The 19204-nt window shown below is 46.1% G+C and overlaps 1 protein-coding gene across 1 annotated transcript in view; it reads right to left on the bottom strand.

The window, feature by feature from the left end:
- Window positions 1-19204, bottom strand: part of HYDIN (HYDIN axonemal central pair apparatus protein) — a 419919-nt gene that overhangs the window by 13473 nt on the left and 387242 nt on the right. Inside the window, 11 exon segments of the mRNA XM_055554109.1 lie at window positions 873-1028; window positions 3906-4104; window positions 7506-7675; window positions 8159-8380; window positions 8837-9044; window positions 9739-9886; window positions 12310-12475; window positions 13521-13659; window positions 14405-14617; window positions 15971-16178; window positions 16973-17070. Of these exon segments, the coding sequence (XP_055410084.1) occupies window positions 873-1028; window positions 3906-4104; window positions 7506-7675; window positions 8159-8380; window positions 8837-9044; window positions 9739-9886; window positions 12310-12475; window positions 13521-13659; window positions 14405-14617; window positions 15971-16178; window positions 16973-17070 (1927 nt within the window).

Here is a 19204-nt window from a genome sequence, read left to right as displayed (position 1 = left end):
CATCCTCAAGATGAAATACATCTGGTCCCATTTCAAAGGGCCATCCAAACACTGTGAGAGGAAGCAGGCAGCCGGGGCTGTGGGTTCCTTATGCAGGGAGCCTGAGGACATGGATTTAGCAACAGGCATGTTTCTCTCACATAGCGGACTCCAGTGGAAAGAGGGACAGCCTTTCGGGGGCAGATGAATGATGTATATTGAAACACACTCTTCCTTTTGGTCCAAGAAGCCCACTTCTAGGAGTATATGCTCAGCAGAGAGTCATGGGTGCACACAAAGGTTTGTTTAAATGAATATTACAATGTTGCTTATAAAATAAAATAAAATTTAAAAACCAGGAACACCTGAAATGAGCAGAAATAGAGGCTTGGTTCATCTATGTAATGAAGGTACAGATGAACAAATGAAACAATGTTTAGGAGTTACTGGTAGATGGTAAAAGCAGGTTTCAAAACAATCTGAAAGTTGGTAATTTATTTTTAAAATGTGTAGGAAAAACAGGGGAAAGAAAGGCACAATAATGTTAAGTGATTATTTCGGGGTATGACATTATAGACCAAATGTTTTTCTTTGTGATTTTCCATATTTTTCAAATTTCCGGTCATGAAGATGTATGTATATTCACTTGCGCCCAGATCTTCCGGATGCTATCAAGGGCACTTGTGTGTGTCACTCTCACCCTCTAGAGGAGGAGGCTCTCCAAGCTGTGGTTTCCCTACATGCAAAAGGGGAGTGACAGGGGCTCCCCTATACCATTTTTTATGAAGGTGATCAGACAGGGAGAGCGCTTGGAATGGCCTGGCCCACGGAAGCTGCCTGAGAATCGTGAGGTGCGGAGGCATGAAGACGCCGCTGGGACCCTGATCACCAACCTTGGTTTCCTGGAGTTCTGCCGAGAACATGACTGACAGGTTAAATGTGAGCTGGGCTTGGCTGTTGTTCATGATGGAAACCATTTTTTTCACCACCTGTCCAGGTAGGATGGCTCTTAACTTCAAAATCTTATTGGCTGGATCTAGGACTAAAATCTGTGGACCAGAAAGAGAGCAGGGAGGGAGGGAGGGGTCAGAAGTTAATGAGAAAGAGAAATATAAAAAAAAAAAATCTATTTCTGCTTTATTGACTATGCCAAAGCCTTTGACTGTGTGGATCACAATAAACTGTGAAAATTCTGAAAGAGATGGGAATACCAGACCACCTGACCTGCCTCTTGAGAAATCTGTATGCAGGTCAGGAAGCAACAGTTAGAACTGGACATGGAACAACAGACTGGTTCCAAATAGGAAAAGGAGTACGTCAAGGCTGTATATTGTCACCCTGCTTATTTAACTTATATGCAGAGTACATCATGAGAAACGCTGGACTGGAAGAAACACAAGCTGGAATCAAGACTGCCGGGAGAAATATCAATAACCTCAGATATGCAGATGACACCATCCTTATGGCAGAAAGTGAAGAGGAACTAAAAAGCCTCTTGATGAAAGTGAAAGAGGAAAGTGAAAAAGTTGGCTTAAAGCTCAACATTCAGAAAACGAAGATCATGGCATCCGGTCCCATCACTTCATGGGAAATAGATGGAGAAACAGTGGAAACAGTGTCAGACTTTATTTTTTTGGGCTCCAAAATCACTGCAGATGGTGACTGCAGCCATGAAATTAAAAGATGCTTACTCCTTGGAAGAAAAGTTATGACCAACCTAGATAGCGTATTCAAAAGCAGAGACATTACTTTGCCAACAAAGGTCCGTCTAGTCAAGGCTATGGTTTTTCCTGTGGTCATGTATGGATGTGAGAGTTGGACTGTGAAGAAAGCTGAGCGCCAAAGAATTGATGCTTTTGAAGTGTGGTGTTGGAGAAGACTCTTGAGAGTCCCTTGGACTGCAAGGAGATCCAACCAGTCCATTCTGAAGGAGATCAGCCCTGGGATTTCTTTGGAAGGAATGATGCTAAAGCTGAAATTCCAGTACTTTGGCCACCTCATGCGAAGAGTTGACTCATTGGAAAAGACTTTGATGCTGGGAGGGATTGGGGGCAGGAGGAGAAGGGGACGACAGAGGATGAGATGGCTGGATGGCATCACTGACTGGATGGACGTGAATCTGAGTGAACTCCGGGAGTTGGTGATGGTCAGGGAGGCCTGGCGTGCTGTGATTCATGGTGTCACAAAGAGTCGGACACGACTGAGCGACTGAACTGAACTGACCCTAGTGAGGCAAGGGTGGTTCCCTCTCTTCCTGTGTCCCTCTTTCTTCACACTGGATGGGCCTTCGCCCTCACTCACTCAACAAACATTTATGTGCATAAAATGTGCACTAAACAACTTGTTGCACAATTACATACTTACAGCTGGGCTCAAAGACGTTAAGAAGGAAAGGCTCGGGGTACAAAGGGTTGAGCCAGTCTGAGGGTGAGGGAGGCCTCCCTGAGGAAGGCGTGCTCACACGGGGAGCTGCTGGAAGGGTAGCATCTGGATTTAAGTCAGGGTGGCGTGGGGCTGCACCCCAAAGGAGGAGACAAGCTGTGGCAAGGCCCTGAGCTGGAGGGAGTGGCCTGGTCAGGCCTGTGGCTGGGAGCGAGGTGGGGAACACAGGAAGATAGTTTGGAGGGGGATCGGGTGTTTTTCTGGGAGAAGTGGGAAGCCAGTGCAGCCTGGAGTGCTCCCATCAGATGGGTATCTTGTGAGTGTGCCTTGGCTTGCTCCTCTGTGGAGAGGGACTGGAAGAGGGCAGAAGACAGAGCCTTGAAGAGAGAGAGATGACCATGGCAGCGGAGGTGGGAAAAACAGATACGCCTTAAAGTCCCCATCTAAAGCCCTGATCAAAGTGCTGGCCTGCATCAGGCTGAGATCAGGCTGGGCCTTGCCCTCCAGGATGGTGTGACCCACATAAACAGCACCCACGAGTCACTGTCACTTGACCAGTCAATAAGCAGCACCCCTCCCCCTAATGGAAAGATGGGATCTGTCCATCCCGCCTGCAGGCTTCCATGTTGTCTACAAAGGTAAGAGTCTCTGGCCCCAGCGTGTAAGCTCCTGGAGGTCAGAGAACACGTTTAAGACTCCTCAAAGCACCTGACATAAATGAGTGCTGAGCGAGTGAATGAATGAAACCAAGAAATGAAAGAAACCATGACATGAAAGAAACCACGACATCAGAAGAGACCCCGCCACTGGCTTGGCTGAGACACACCAGGTGGCCCGATCTTGTGGCTCCCCAGGATTGATGGAAAGGATGCCAGGAACACACCCCTCCCATTTCCTCTTGGTTGCTGAAATGTCCCATGCATTGCTGAGGATTGCAGAAGGTCTTCAGTCTTCTAAAACTGCCTAATAAATGCAAAAACTCCCACCAGACAGACACGTGAAATGTATACTGGACATGGGGAAGAAAGGATAAGTGGTGGAACCAGACCATCCCCTTCCTGCCAGGAGCACCTGGTTAGAAGGAAGGCCCTCAGTCAGACGGGATCCTGGGAGTTGGGGCTGGCTGGAGAATGTCAGTCTATGTGGTCTTAGGGAACGATGTCCCATAACTGAAACTTACGTCTGCATACAGCGCTTCAAACAAACCTTAACTGTAACCTGAAAACACTGCATGCTCTCATGTGGGAGGAAGAGGACTTGCTTGGGATGCTGCATCTGATAGTCTCAAACTTCTCCAAGAAAAAGAATGTTTCTGCAGTGCCTGTGATTACTTGTGTCCTTTGATACAGTAACATTTGGTACTGGCAAGATCTATGTGGTTCTCTTGGGTCTGATCTGTCTTGATGGGACTGGCTGACCTCTGACAGAGCAGCCAGGGGGCAGGAGACATGGAGTCGGAGGAGTGTGGGCTCGGGTGGGCAAGGTGGCTGAGAAGGGCAAGGGGGGTGGTGCCAAGCCCGATGATCCCCCCAGCTGTCGCTCACCTTCATTTCCGTTCCTTTCCCTTTGATTTCAACTACTTGCTGCGAGAGCCCATTGATTTCAAAGGGGATGAGTTCTCGATAACTGATAGTTTCTCGAGGATAAAAGGTGATGGGGATCTCCAGTGTCTTTCCTGGCTTTATCACATCGACTCGGAAGTTCACCTCGAGGTGGCTGGTGTTGGTGTACAAACAATCCAAGCTGGAGGAAATCAGAAGGAAGCTGTGTGAGCTCTCGAATGGCTGACATAGAGGGAATGAGCCCCTTGCTTCTCTGAGCTGGACCCACTGCGGGATGTCCTGCCGTGTTGTCCTGGAGTTGGAATTTCAGGGCTGGAAGGGACTGCGGCAGTGGTCCAGCCTACAGTCTCCTGGGCACGACTGAGTCACTTCCCCCAGATCACATCCGGAGACCTTGGCAGAACCAGGCCTCAAAGGCAGTCTCATGACCTTTTACCCAGGGCTCCTTTCACTCTCTCACCCTCTCTTCCTTGATAACGCAGCTCATGTGTGGTAGCTTCCTGGAAGAAGGGTGTGCTTCCTGGAGTAACTGGGTGGCAAAGCACGGTGGGGAGGAGGATGTGTCCAGAGTCAGACAAGAGTGTGGACCCAGACTCCAGCCCCAACTTCCATGTGGCCTGAGGACAGTTACTCAGCCTGTCTGGGTCCCTGTTGCCTCATCTGTAAAATGAGAGTAGCGACCTCTTTCTCATGAAGCTGTTGTGAGGATTAAATGAGATAAAGTGACTAAATCAGCCACTACAGGCAAAGAGGAAACATTCTAGCGGTGAGCTCTTGTTACTATTATTACTAATAGCTCAACTAGAAGGGACCTTCAAAGATCACGTCCACCCTCCTGCATCTGTGGGTGGGAGGCACCTAGACCTCCATTACAATCCCTCCTCATCTGTCTTCCAAGTATTTAGAGAAGGACTCTAGCTAAGGCAGTAAATAGAGTATAATGCCCAAAACAAAGTAAGAGTCAGATTCAATTAAATTAGGCAAGAAGGAATATAGGCAGATAAGAGTTTAAATTAGTATTTAAAATTACATGACACTCCTGTAATGTAACATTCAGGAGAATCGTCATCACCACCAGAATCACTGCCACAAAAGTAGCAGCAGATAAAAATAGCCGAGCATTTCCTATGTTCCAGGCACTAAGTACTCTCTCTAAATGAGCTAATGAATCCTCCTAATAACCCATGGGGAGGTACTATTATTATCCCCCACTGCAGGCAAGGAGACGGCGGCACCGAGAGTTTATAAAGACCTAAACGCAAGGCTGGATGCTATAAAACTCTAGAAAAAAACACAGGAAGAACACTCTTTGACATGAACCATAGCAAGATCTTTTTTGACCCACCTCCTAGAGTAACGAAAAAAAAAAAAACAAAAATAAACAAATGGGACCTAATTAAACTTAAAAACTCTTGCACAGTAAATGAAACCCTAAATAAGATGAAAAGACATCCATCAGAATGGGAGCATATATTTGCAAATTGAGCAACAGACAAGGGATTATTTAGTCTCCAAAGTATACAAACAGCTCATGCAGTTCAATTAAAAAAAAAACACCCAATCAAAAAATGGGTGGAAGACCTAAATAGATATTTCTCCAAAGAAGACATACAGATGGCCAACAACACATGAAAAGATGCTCAACATTACTAATTATTAGAGAAATGCAAATCAAAACTACAATGAGGTATCACCTCACACTGGTCAAAATATCCATCATCAAAAAATAATACTAACAATAAATGCTGAATAGGGTGTGGAGAAAAGGGAACTCTTACACTGTTGGTGGGAATGTAAATTTATACAGCCATTATGGAGAACAGAATAGAGGTTCCTTAAAAATCCAAAAACATATGACCTAGAAATGGGTCTATCATAGGACTCCTATGCATAGATACGGAGAAAACCATAATTCAAAAAGATAGGGACTTCCTTGGCAGTCCAGCGGTTAAAAGACTTCACCTTCCAACACAGGGGGTGCAGACTCCATTAGTGGCCAGGGAGCTAAGACCCCACATTTCTCATGGCCAAAAAACCAAAACATAAAACAGAAGCAATACTGTGAAAAATTCAATAAGGACTTAAACAAAAAACAAATAGACACGAGCACCCCAACATTCATAGAGCACTACGTACAATAGCTAGGACATGGAGGCAACCTAAATGCCCATCAACAGAGGAATGGATAAAGAAGATGTGGTATATAGGTACAATGGAATACTACTCAGTCATAAAAAGGAACAAAACTGTGCCCTTTGCAGAAATGTGGATGGACCTAGAGACTGTCATACAAAAAGAGAAAAAAAAAATCATATATTATATGTGGAATCTAGAAAAATGATGCTGATGAACATTTTTTGCAAAGTGGAAATAGAGACACAAATATAGAGAACAAATGTATGGATACCAAAGGAGGAAAGGGTGGGTGGGATGAATTGGGAGACTGAGATTGACATATACACACTACTATATATAAAACATAACCAATGAGAACCTTCTGTATAGCACAAGGAACTACATTAAATGCTCTGCAGGGATCTGAATGGGAGGGAAATCCAAAAAAGTGGGGATGTATATATACATACAGTTGATTTACTTTGCTATACAGCAGAAACCAACGCAACATTGTAAAACAACTATGCTCCAATAAAAATTAATTAAAAAAAAAAAGCAAAAAAAATTTGCTTGAGGTCACATAGCTAGGGAAGAACTGGGATTTGAACCTGTGCTATTTGATATGGTAGCCACTAGACATGTGGCTATTAAATTAAAATTAATTAAAATAAAAAATCCTGTTCCTTGGTGGCATTAGGCACATTTCAAGGGCTCCATAGCCATATGTAGCTACAGGCCGCCATATTGGACACTGCAGATAGACAATTTTTCTGAAACTGAAGTTTCAGTTCAATTGCAGCGCACTGATCTAGAGAACTTTTAATAAACACAGGTCTCTGGGCCTGTCTCTGGAGATTCTGTTTTGTTAGGTCTGGAATAGGGCCCAGAAATCTGGATTGGAACATTCTACACAGGGATGGTACAGAGAGGCTGGATTTGAATCAGAGGGCTAAGGCTCAGTATGCTGTTGGTGCTGCTAAGTCGCTTCAGTTGTGTCCGACTCTGTGCGACCCCACAGATGGCAGCCCACCAGGCTCCCCCGTCCCTGGGATTCTCCAGGCAAGAACACTGGAGTGGGTTGCCATTGCCTTCTCCAAAGCTCAGTATAGATCTGCCTTTTACCGCAAGGTCACTGGCCCAAGAAATTAACTTTTTAACTCTCCAAATCTGAGTTCCCACATTTATTACATGGGGAAAATAAATGCAAGTCATCAAGCCTCTTGTCAGGTCACGTGGCATTGTCCTCCTCACTTCCAGAAGAGGATTTTTTTTTTTTTTAAGCAGAGTAGTTCATGGCTATCCAAATATCAGTATTAGCAGTGAGGAAAGGATACTCAGGATTCATGCCCATCTGTGCTAGAGGTGCTTATAATCCTTTCTCTGTCTTGGCAGGACCTCAGCTGTGTGGAGGCTGTAGGACCCGCAGGAGTGGCAGAATCATCTGGAAGCTCTGGCAAGTCTGCTTACCTCATAGCTGTCTCCTCCTTGTTGGTGACAAGCAGGGTTTGCTTGTATGGGGGCATGCCAGCTTGGTAGATGAAGCAGGTGCCAAAGTTGTAGCTGGTGAAGGAGAAATGGACAGCTGGGCTCACAGCAAAGCCTGAGATGGTGCACGTAAATGTTGGACCGTGGCTGATCTGTCAGGGAGAGAATGTCCAGTATCCAGTAGAGATGACAGGGAGAAGTGAGAGAAAAGGGCCCTTACACCCTCAGGTGAAGGAGGGAAGCAGTCAGGTGCTTTAAAAGAATTCAGGTCCCAGGACTCCATGTGCAGAATCTCTACAGAGATTCTGATTCAGAGATTCTGATTCAGGCTCTAAGTTTCTTTAAGGAAACCAAGGTGGATGACTCTGCAACCAGGCCCCACATTGGCTCTTGAATCATTGCAGCAATAACTCAGCTCGAAGGCAGAGGGGTGTGCAGAGACCTGTCAGTTCCCACCCAACATCTGCTTCCTGGGGCTTCCTCATTAGCAGGATTCCGATTGGCTGCCAACTTGCCTGGGAAACATGCTTGACTTCCCATCCTGCCTTGCAGCTAAGGATGGACATCAGACACAGTTCTCAAGACAGAATGTTGTGAGTGCGTTCAGTGTCGGACAATGTTAATTAATACCTCACCTTGATTTTGAGTTCCAGACCCTTCAAGACACATTTCTTTAATGGCCGGAAAGACAGGGAGGCGTGTGCACTCTGCCCCACGTCCACACTGCCATCGGTGGGTGAAAATTCCAAGTACTGTAGCAGGGATCTAGGGCCAGACAGCTCCGCCTGGAAGCTGAAGTTGAACTTTCCAGTGTTGATAAAGCTGAATTCACACCGGACACACTCATTCAATTCCACCTGAGGGAGAACAGAGCTGTATGTTGAGTGAGTGCAAACCATGGTTCCCTTCTCTGGAGTCAGGGTATGTAACGTGTTGGGGGAAATACCCTTTGGGAAGCAGCGACAACCCATGGTGTTAGTGAGCTGAGTGAGTATCATTAGCATAACGCAGCCAGAGTCCAGGAGGAGCTACAAAGTGCTGGAGTCCTTCCTATCTGAAGAGGAAGATGACAGCTGAATTCTTAGAGATCACTTGGTAGCAAAACCTCCTTCCTGTATGTTTAAGATAAGCATTCTTCCCCTTCCCTACCATCTCTCTGCCCCCTGAAAAGTAAAATAAGAAAAGCTTTCTTATCATATCATGTGAAAAGCTTTCTTTTCACATCAAAGCCATACACATTCTGGGTGCTCACATGCATTGCTTTTCCCAGCCAGTGTGGAAGCAGAAAGAGCAGGGCCTTCTCACACCTTTACCTCATAGAAGTTGACAATGGTAGTCTGGTTGGGAGTCAGGAGAGTGACGGAGCCGTTCCTGTCCTTGCATTTGACCTCCACGTTCACAGAGTAGCCCTCAGCCTTGACATTTAAGGTCAGAGGGTGGGCTTTCTTTTTCACATTGCAGATCAAATTAAAGTTCACATCTCCTTCTTTCTTCGGTGTGAAGAAAATATCAATTGGGAACCTGGTTGGGGAAGATGACAGCAGACTGGGTAACTAGACCAATCTGTTAAAGAAGCTGAAGAAGATAAGCCCCATAGATCAACATACACTAGGAGGGGAAGGCAGCCTAACTCCAAATCAGGGTGAATTCTGAAAGTTTGCCAGGCACGGCAGGCCACTGCTTTAGGGATTCACAAACACAGTGGACAGTGTGGAGAAGAATATAAACATAAGAAAATACTGAGAAAAAGGGCTTAAAGTTCTCAGTGTTCTATGACTCATCATGAAAATTATCAACAGGGGATAAGCAGGACAGAGATGGAACTGTAATGTCTCAATTTTAGAGGTGGCAGAGACTTCAGAGATAGGACACTCTGCTAAGTTGCTTCAGTAGTATCTGACTCTTTGTGATGCTATGGACTATAGCCCGCCAAGCTCCTCTGTCTATGGGATTCTCCAGGCAAGAATACTGGAAAGGGTTGCCATGCCCTCCTCCAGGAGATCTTCTCGACCCAGGGATCAAACCCACATCTCTTCTGTCTCCTAAACTGGCAAGTGGGTTCTTTACCACTAGCTTCAACTGGGAAGCTCCAAATTTTAGAGTTGAGAGAGACTTCAGAGACGGGGCTCTCTAAAGGAACCTGATTCTCCTGGCTAGTAGGCCTGGGACCCCTGCCATTGGGCAAGGGCAGTCCTGGGGGCTTCCTTTCTTTTACCTGGACAGTGGGGGGACCCAGCCTTCCATGGGACATACAACCAGGCTGTTGCTGAAAGCTTCAGAATACCGGGAGGTGTCCTGGAAGGCAAAGTGGAACTCCTGCTCCTCCTTGTTGATGATCTTCACAGTCTCCCTGGCTTCCCTGCCTGAGGAGGAAACACCACCCTCAGAGGAGGCCTCGTGCCTGCTCCTGACGCACCTCAGCAGGCGAGAGGAAGCCTGCTTAGAAGGGATTCTCCAGCTTCTTTTCTTCCCTCTGCCAAATTCCTCAGCCTTTGGCCACCTCTCTTCCTTCTTTTTACTCTACAAGTGTTCTTCCTCTCAAGGCGCTGCAGCTCTTCCTTCTAAAACTGTACCCCATCAACTGTCTGCTCCTCGTAGGTGGCCACTTGGCCTGGGTTGTAGCTCTCCTGGGATCCTTCTTGCTCCTTTAGACTCAATGCCTTCCTGCTTTTGTTAATGGGGGTTTGTAGGCCCCTCTGCTCTGCCCGTATCTCTATGAAACATCTGTGCATCGGACCCACTTGAATTAAATTTCAGGTGTGTCACGGGTGTCCTGACAGGGCCCTGACTAACGTATCTCTTATCACTAGTTTTCTTTTTCTTACTTTCCTTGACTACTGTGGAGCATTTATTTTTCTACATAAACTTTAGAATCACTTTACCAAATTCTGCCCTTAACTCAATCCTTTAGGATTAAGGTTGCCAGGTTTAGTAAACAATTTTTTTTAGTATAAGTATGTCCCAAATATTGCATGGGACATATTTATACTAAACAATCATTCCTTGTTATCTGAAATTCAAATTAAGCTGTGCATCCTGTGTTTTCTTAGACAACACTAGCTGGGATTTTATTGAGAACTTGATTAAATTTGTATTTAATTTTTGGGAGAATGGACAAATGTTCAGATTCTGCTTGAGGGCATTTTAATAACATTTTACAGTTTTATTCATATAGGTCCTGTGCTTTTCTTGTTACATTTATCCTTAGCTATTATATAGGTCTTATCAGTATTGAACGGAATTTTCTGTTTGTTTCTAGGTGCTTACTGCTAAAAGAAAGAGAAACCATTGATTTTTGCATACGACTTGCAAACAGCCACTTCCTAAATTATCCTGCTGGTTCTAGAAGTGTTTTGCTTTTCTCTAGAGTCTCTTGAGCTTATCTATGTATGCTGTCATTAGCAATAGCATAATGAGACAATTTTGTCTCTTTTTTTCCCCAATGTTTATGCCAAATATTTAATTTTCTTATTTTATTGTACTTGCTAAAACCACTAACAAAGGGTCCAATAATGACAGTGACAATGACCATTCTTGCCTAAGTCCTGACTTTAATTGAAGTGGCTTCAGTGCTTTATTACCAGGTGATATTTGCCTCTTGATTTTGGTTAATCTTTGTTGAAGTTTTTTTCCCTCTATTCCTACTTTACTACTAGAGTTTTTGTTGAGAACGTCTGCTGAATTTTTAGCAATGACTCTTTGGCACGTGCCAGTACCTGGTTCTTCTTTAATCTGTGACGTAATAATTATATTGAAATGCACCACCGTTGCATCCCCAAATTGTCTTGCTGTTATTCTTATGCCACATTGCCCACTTACTTGTTCAAAACCAGATTAAATGCTACAATCTCCTCCTACCTATTATATGTATCAGTGTAAGAAATGCATGGAAATAATACACACCATGCTGTTCACAATGGTTTCCTCTGATGGAAAGGGAAGAATGAGGGAGGCGGGCAGTGATTATTGTATTTTTCCTTATACAACACCACACTGATTGACTTATAAAGAATGCTACTTTTATAACTAGCCTAATGAATTACTAAAACAAATCCTCTGACTTCAGTTGTACTTCTCACACACACACACATACACAAAACATCACATCCATGTGACAGCGTCACAGTATTATAGGGGGACTTGCCCATCATTTCCTTTATTTCAAGTCTCTGCCCAAATGTCACCTTCCCACTGCCCGCTGGCACTCCTTTTCCCCCGACTCTATTTTATTCTTTGGAACACTTATCCACACCTGACCTGCTACATATTTCACCTTTTCATTTCTTGGTAGCCTGCTTCCTGCTACTAGAATGTAACCATCATGAAGATCAGGACATGGGCTTTGTCCTCTGCATTCCCAGCTCACAGAAGAGTGCCTGGCTCCCATGTGGGGCTCAACAATATTTGCTGAACTGGGCAAGAGTGTGAAAGGATGGCAGAGGGGTGTGACCACTGTGGGCCACAGTCTGGGGGCACATGCAAGTAGGATGGGGCTAGTATGGGGCTCTGGGGATAAACTAGTCAATCCAGACCCCAAGGGAATCTTCCAAGTAGGCTCTGCAGCAAGCTCCCTCAATGTTCTTAGGTTATTAGTGTGTAGGTTTAGAAGACACTTGATGGAAATTAGATTGAGAGGTTAAATATTCTGTGGCCCTGTGAATAGCAAAAAGAGGCCCTCTGACATGCTTCTAGAAGATACCAGGAAGAGTTCCCCTGCTAGGGGGAACACCCCTCCCCCACAGGTCATGCCAACTCTAAAATATACAAACCAGCGGGGCAGCCTTACCAATGAGGAGACAACTGAAGTTGATATGTGACTTGTCCAAATTGATGAGAGGGTCAGTGGCTTTGCCTACCAGCAGGAAAGGGACTGTGATGTTGTGTTCAGGGATTAAGAAAGTCCAGAATGCCTCCGAGATGTCCAGATGGGAAGGTGTGAACTGGAAGATAACCTAAGAAGACAGTTTGGAGCACGGTGGTTAGAGGCGCTTCTGTGTGTTTGCTCCACGTACCTTAAAGGCATGCCAGCCCTGGGGTTGTGCCGGGTGACATTACTAGGTCGTCGCTTCCTCTCCCCTGTCTTTGTAAGGGCACATAAGTTTGGCTGTACCAGTAACATCCATGTCTGTTTGCCCAGTCCACCAAGTATTTCTAAGGGCTTCTGCCCCGCTCATTTCTATTTCCAAGGGTCTGCTGGCTAGGCTGCCATGTCTTGGGATAGCATGTAAAAATGGAAAGATTCAGGTAGAATTCGGAATTTTCCTGAAAAGTTCGGGAGAACTGGCAATCCTGGGCTCACTGCTGTGTGTGGTGATTTGTCCCCAGAGAAGCACTGTGGCCAGCCAACCCTGGTGCCCACCATTCCCTGTCATTGACCCTTGGCCTGTGCTCTCCATTTTTATGATCTTTCTGAAGGCATCTCAATTTGTAATCTTTGTTTCATGGATTTATTTCTGCCCCCAATATTCTCTGTAGAATTTATAGGACACGGGGCCCACAGAGCTGCTTTGGCCAGCAAGATTGTATTTCTTTAAATATGACCCTCTGCTCTAAATCACTGTGTAGACATTAGGATTAAATCGTGGGACATGATTCTGCTGTTCTCTTTTGCCCTTTGGCCTGACCAAGTAAAGATACATCTCTGTTCTTTCACGGCTGTCAGTCCCTGGACAAAAATAACTCGGCTCCTTGCTATTGTATGAGTCCTAGAGTCCCCAGGCACTGGTGTCCAGCTCTCTTTTCCTTGCTTTTGAAATATCAATTTTTAAAACTTCAAATACTAAAGCTCTCTGTCTCTCCACGGCCAACCAAGATGGCTCAGGTTTGTCCTGTTCATGAGGACTGGCTAACATACAGTAACCACCTTAGAAACACTTGTCGACGGACACACCCTCAGGCTGCCCTCCCTAACTCTACCATGCTCTGCAGCACACCTGCTCTGCAGAGGCGGATGGGATGAATAAAGCCCTGGGTCGAGCGGTCCCCATTCACACATACCTCAGCTTTCTTTTCAGGGAGGATGAGGCCCTTTTCTGTAAGGCACGTGAAGGCTGGAGGGTTCTGGAGACTTTCAATTTCTTCAGAGACCCAGGAAAAGGCATAGGCGCTACTGGTCGGGTTTAGTATTGTAAAGGTCCTGCCCAAGGGGAAGAAGCGACAGCAGAGAGTGAGAGAGGGGCTTGCGGATTAAGAGAAACCTTTCTAGACTGTTCCCTAGCACAGTCCCCTTATGTGGGGATCAGAACTGTTTCGGCCACTTTGTTACTGTAGAAACAAAAACTGCATCTCACTTGGGGGTCCCACGTGTGGCTCTAGTTCTGGACTTTGGAGTAATAACACCACCAAGGACCCTTCTGTCCCAGTGATCCTCTGTGGTCTAGGTGGTGGTCAGGGATCATGCTTTATGTCTTTCAAATTTCCTGAGTGTCAAAACTAAGGAGACAGAAATCCACTTCCTCACCGGAAAAATTCTCTATAAAGTCAACCCCTGGGATAGCAAGTGTGCTTCTAGCTGTCAGTCTAGCTTGCCTCTCTGAATTTTTCCCTCCGGGTTTTTAGAAAGATGAACTGATATGAACTCAACTAGTGCAAACCCGGGAGAAGGCAATGGCACCCCACTCCAGTACTCTTGCCTGGAAAATCCCATGGACAGAGGAGCCTGGTAGGCTGCAGTCCATGGGATCGCTAAGAGTTGGACATGACTGAGCGACTTCACTTTCATTTTTCACTTTTATGCATTGGAGAAGGAAATGGCAGCCCACTTCAGTATTCTTGCCTGGAGTATCACAGGGATGGCAGAACCTGGTGGGCTGCCGTCTATGGGGTCGCACAGAGTCAGACATGACTGAGGCGACTTAGCAGTGCAAACCCACACCACTCACCGGAGATTCTTCCCTCCTATGCCCACGCTGGTGAACTCAATCACCCGGGTGTTTGGATCCAGAGCCCCACCACTAGGCCCTCGGAGGTCTGGGTTGCGCCGATGACCGATGATGTAGTCTGAATCTTTCAGGTCAAAATGGCAGATGGGCAGGGAGCTCCGCCCTTTGGCTGACAGGACTGGGCCATGCTCTCCGGGTGGCAGGTTAGGAATCCTGAGAGAATAAGGTTATTTTGATCTATTTTTAACTCTTTAATCAGTTCTTGCTTTTGTGGTTGGAAATGGATATGACGTCCACGAGAATGGGAGCTCCATGAGCACAGAGAATGGGTCTGTCTGGTTGACAACAAAACCGCAGTGCCTTGAGGCGTACATGATACACAGTAGGTATTCACTAATTAATCGCAACAGGGATAAATACATGCATGGGCTGAGTACAGGGAGCCTGAATTCTGGTTCCTTCTGGGTGCCTCAGAAAAGACCCTGATGCTGGGAAAGATTGAAGGCAGGAGAAGGGGACAACAGAGGACGAGATGCTTGGATGGCATCACAGAATCAATGGACATGAGTTTGAGCAAGCTCCAGGAGATGGTGAAGGACAGGGAAGCCTAGCGTGCTGCAATCCATGGGGTCGCAAAGAGTTGGACACGACCAAGTGACTGAACAACAGCTTGCCTTATTTTGGCCTCAAGTTACTTCCTTTACCAATGGTGAGAAAACCTCCCTGCTATAAAGTCAGCACAGAGTCTTTCCCTCTGAGCTCTTTCATTGGCATCTAATGGGACACGAAAAAGGACCCAGGCATCCTTAAGAAAACAAAACAAAACAAAAAACTACCCTGAGCTCCTCGGAGAAAGTGAATGAGATGTGAGCAGACCTCTATCCCCAGCACCGAGCTCAGGTGGCCCAGGTGTGGGAAGGGTCTCTGCAGGTGTGACTGCATGTTTTCCACAGGTCTTATGGTTCACGTAGGTCTCTGCCACCCCACGCCATGGGTCACAGACTTCCTCTAAGGCAGGTGTCCTCCGTGGAGCCCCCAGGGACTTTCATTGCCAGATATTATTGGATCAGCTCTCCTCTAACTGACCTGGACTCCATCTGCTCCTCTCTTCCTATGTTCCAGGCCCACCTCCTCCGTCACCACTACCACCAGATGCTTAACTGTACTTATTGTGCGCTGGGCACCGTTCTAAGCTCTTCACTTGAATTAGCTCATTTCATTTTCACAACAACTCTACAGAGTGGGTACTGTTATTTGCATTTTACATAGGAGGAAACTGAGCCTCAGAAAAGGTAAAAGAAAGCTTTTCCAAGGCCATGCTTGCCCAGGACTGGAGCCCAGCTGGCTGCCCACCATTCGGTTGCCCCAGTGGAATCCTGCGTGTAGCTGGGAAGGGGCAGGTGGGCAGGAGGCAGGGTCCACAGGGGGTTGATGAACAATACAAAAGACCAGACTCCTCTTGTTTTCCAGAGGGAAATGTGGTAGTGTGGGGCTCTAGATGGGGCTGGGGTGAAAGAATGGTGGTCGTAGTGGGACAGAAGAGGGGTTAGGAGAGAGTCTCCTTACTGGCAGAAAAGATTGCTCTCAAAGTCTCCAACTTCCAGTGGGGAGAATTTTACTTTGAGCTTCTGAGTCTTCCCCACTGGCACGGTACCCGAGATGGGCTCCACAGAGAAGGGTGGCAGGGAAGTTTCATTCCAGTGGTCCATGGCACTGTCCACTGTGCTGAGCGTGTGCAGCGTGGCCTGGCTAAGCTGGTCTCTTTGGGAGAAACCTGGGGGCAGAGAAGAGTGCCAGTGATGTTCTGCATTTGCAGTGGGAGGGCGGTGATGGCAGCCCACTCATATAGGTCCTTAGGCACTCTCTATGGGGTCTGTGGGCTCACCTCTCCTAGCCGGTATACTTGACTTTGGGCCCCACGGGTAAGGAATTAGCTGTGTCTCACAGGAGATTCATGAAAAATACTTCTTTATTAATTACATCACATTTTCAAGTGTTTTTCCTTTTTACTCAAGGGTATGGGTCAAGTAGATGTCTGTGGGTCATCTGCCTTAAGAATAATGGGCTGTGAAATAATTTTTTGGAGCATCATTGCTTTAAAGCAGGGGTTCACAATCTGGAGTGTCCATGAAAAAGAGTCCATTGGAAAGAGTCCACGGGAATCTCCAAACTGAAAGAGTAGTACTGGACATTTGCCCACCAAGGGCTGGGTTCTCTTTACATGTACCAACTGCAAACTGGGCATGGGTGTGTGTTTTTCTGGGGAGTCAGTTCACAGATTTCATTAGCTTCTCCAAGAGTCTGTGATTTCTAGAAGGTTAAGATCTAAAAGAAAAGACTCCGAGGGATCTGTGAGAGGGGGTACCAGCTTTGTGGGGCCCAAGGAGGCAGAGTTCAGTTCTGGAGTTTCTTGGGCCCCTTTGGCTCTGCAGACGCTAGGGGGCCTCTGCTCTGCTTCTTTGCTACCAAGGGGGCGGTTGGAGCAGTGCTTGCTTCTCCGTGAACCAGACTCTTCTACTAATTGGGGGCCCAGCTCAAGCCCTGGGTTTTACCTGTCACCTCACTTACCTTGGTTGTCTGGCATGGCAAAGCTGACAGCCTTTGCTGTCTCTTCTGAGATCCAGTTGAATGCCAGCTGCACATTTCCTGAATTAATCAGTTCAAACCTGCAAACAGATCAGGGAACGGATGTGAGAAACACGTTGAAGACGGTTTTTGTCCTGTCTGCACATCATCTGTACCATTAACTTTTTTTTAAAGTCAAGTCACTTTGTTTCCTAAATGTTTCTTCAAAGGCAATTTTATTTGAAATCAAGCATGTGATTTAAAATTATAGTTCCTTCTAAAGCACAAAAATATATACATAGCTATTACAAGCCAAAGAATCCAGATGTTTAGCTCTTCATTCGTCTTGCATACCCCTGGCACACTGTGCCTTGAGCTCTCAGCCTGCATCGTGGTCATCCTGAAAAATTCCCATGGGAGAGGAAACAAAATCCATTCATAATACAGTATCTCCCTCAGGTGAAAACTCCAAGGCCTCTACCTTCCGGAATTACTTTCCCCCAGAAATAATGTCCTCATGGTCAGAAATCATTTGACCCCCGCCTGAAGTGTCTTCACTGGCTGAGCTACTGACTTGTCTCAGATTCTGAATTAGCGAATCCTCGTCGTGCCCCAGGTTTTCCTGCTCTGTGGTAAGAACTGGGAGACAGAAGCTTTTTCTGGAGTCACTGTTAAACGTGATCACAGACAGTCACAAGAGGATGATTCAAGGAAATGGTTGTGCAAGTGAGAAAAAAACACACACATTCTTCCCCATTTTAGGGGAGAAGTGGGAGCTGGGACTCGGGGGCAGGGGGAATAGGTCCAAGGGAGGGGCTGAAGGATTAGATGCCCTATATCCAGTCCAGGTAGACCATGTAGTTGTGCATGAAGTCAAGTGTTTTGGCCTCAGGGGCTTGTGTGAATTTATGAACTATGTGAATTTATGAGCACTGGTCTTTAGGCTAAAGCAAATTTTTATGAAGGGGAGAAATCTCAGCGGCACAGGATACTTCCAGTAGAAGCACTCTTGGTTTAGGCCCAGGGGTGAACAAAACATTTCTGTAAAGGTTTTGGGCATCATGAGCCAGAGGTCTCCGCAGTAGCTGCTCCCTTTGCTGTGGAAGCAGCCTTGGATGATAATAGACAAACAAGCTTGACTGTGTGCCCACACAACATACAGCATAACTGTATCTACAAAAATAAGCAGCTGCTGAGTTTGGGCCGTGGGCCAGAGTTTGGTGACCCCCACGGTAGGTGAAATGGCCACCAGCAGAAGATCCCACTTCCTGTCTCCTAGCTTTTGGTTCTATGATAATTTGAGAGGATACATTAAGGGCCAAAGTGCAGAATGAGTTGAACAATTAATTACCAATTTTTACAAAGTAGAAATGTCAGTGGTTTACACTTTTGTGTTTGTAATTCTCAAAGAAGAGTCACAGGCCTTCTCTCTGCCTGAAGACCCTTTTTCTCACTTCACCTGGCCACCTCTTATTTGTCCTCTGAAGTTCAGCTGGTCCACCACTTTAGGAAGCCTTCCCAGACACTTGTCTCTCCCCATATCTTGGTCTGCTTTTGGGATGCTTACTGCAAACCCAGAGCATTGGACTGTAACCATCAATTCAACCATTTTCACCCATTCCCCCAACACCCACTGTGAGCTCTTTGAGAGCAGGACCCATGCATCCTTGTACCAACTGAGTGTGAATAAAGGGTTAACATAACCCCTTCTCCTTCTAAGTACAGTTTTGACTTTGAATTAGTTTTTGAGTTCTGTGTCCGTGGAAGCCTGATAAGAGAGAAATATCATCTATATTATGAGACAACGTTGTTTACAGTAAAAATGACCCTTGATTGCTAACTTGCTTCAGGGCTGGGAGAAATCATGATACCTGGAGGGAAGCCATAGCACTGGGGTTCTCTGAGTGTAGTGACTCTTGTAACCGGGCAGGTCCCTTGCAGGAATCCTGGAAGCTATAGCCACGGAGTGCTTGTGAGAAATGTTGGCTTCTGTTGGTCACGGCCTTCCAAGCTAAGATGAACCTTATGCCCACCAACATGGATACTGTCTGAGCTGTCACTTGGGGCAGAGAGTTGGGCAATAAGAATAGTTTTTGGGTGGTGATACGGACCATTGCAAGGACTGTTCCCACTGAAGCTGAATCAAGTCTACATCTTGATTTCAAGTGTGAACTTGAATAGTTTTGTGGGTCTGAGTATTTTGTTGGACCTACGAAGACCCTCTGGTGCGTGCTA

This window comes from Bubalus kerabau, chromosome 17 (assembly GCF_029407905.1).
Source record: "Bubalus kerabau isolate K-KA32 ecotype Philippines breed swamp buffalo chromosome 17, PCC_UOA_SB_1v2, whole genome shotgun sequence".
Taxonomy (NCBI): Eukaryota; Metazoa; Chordata; class Mammalia; order Artiodactyla; family Bovidae; genus Bubalus; species Bubalus kerabau.
Note: the sequence above shows the minus strand (reverse complement) of the source record. Positions and strands in the feature narration are given on the sequence as shown.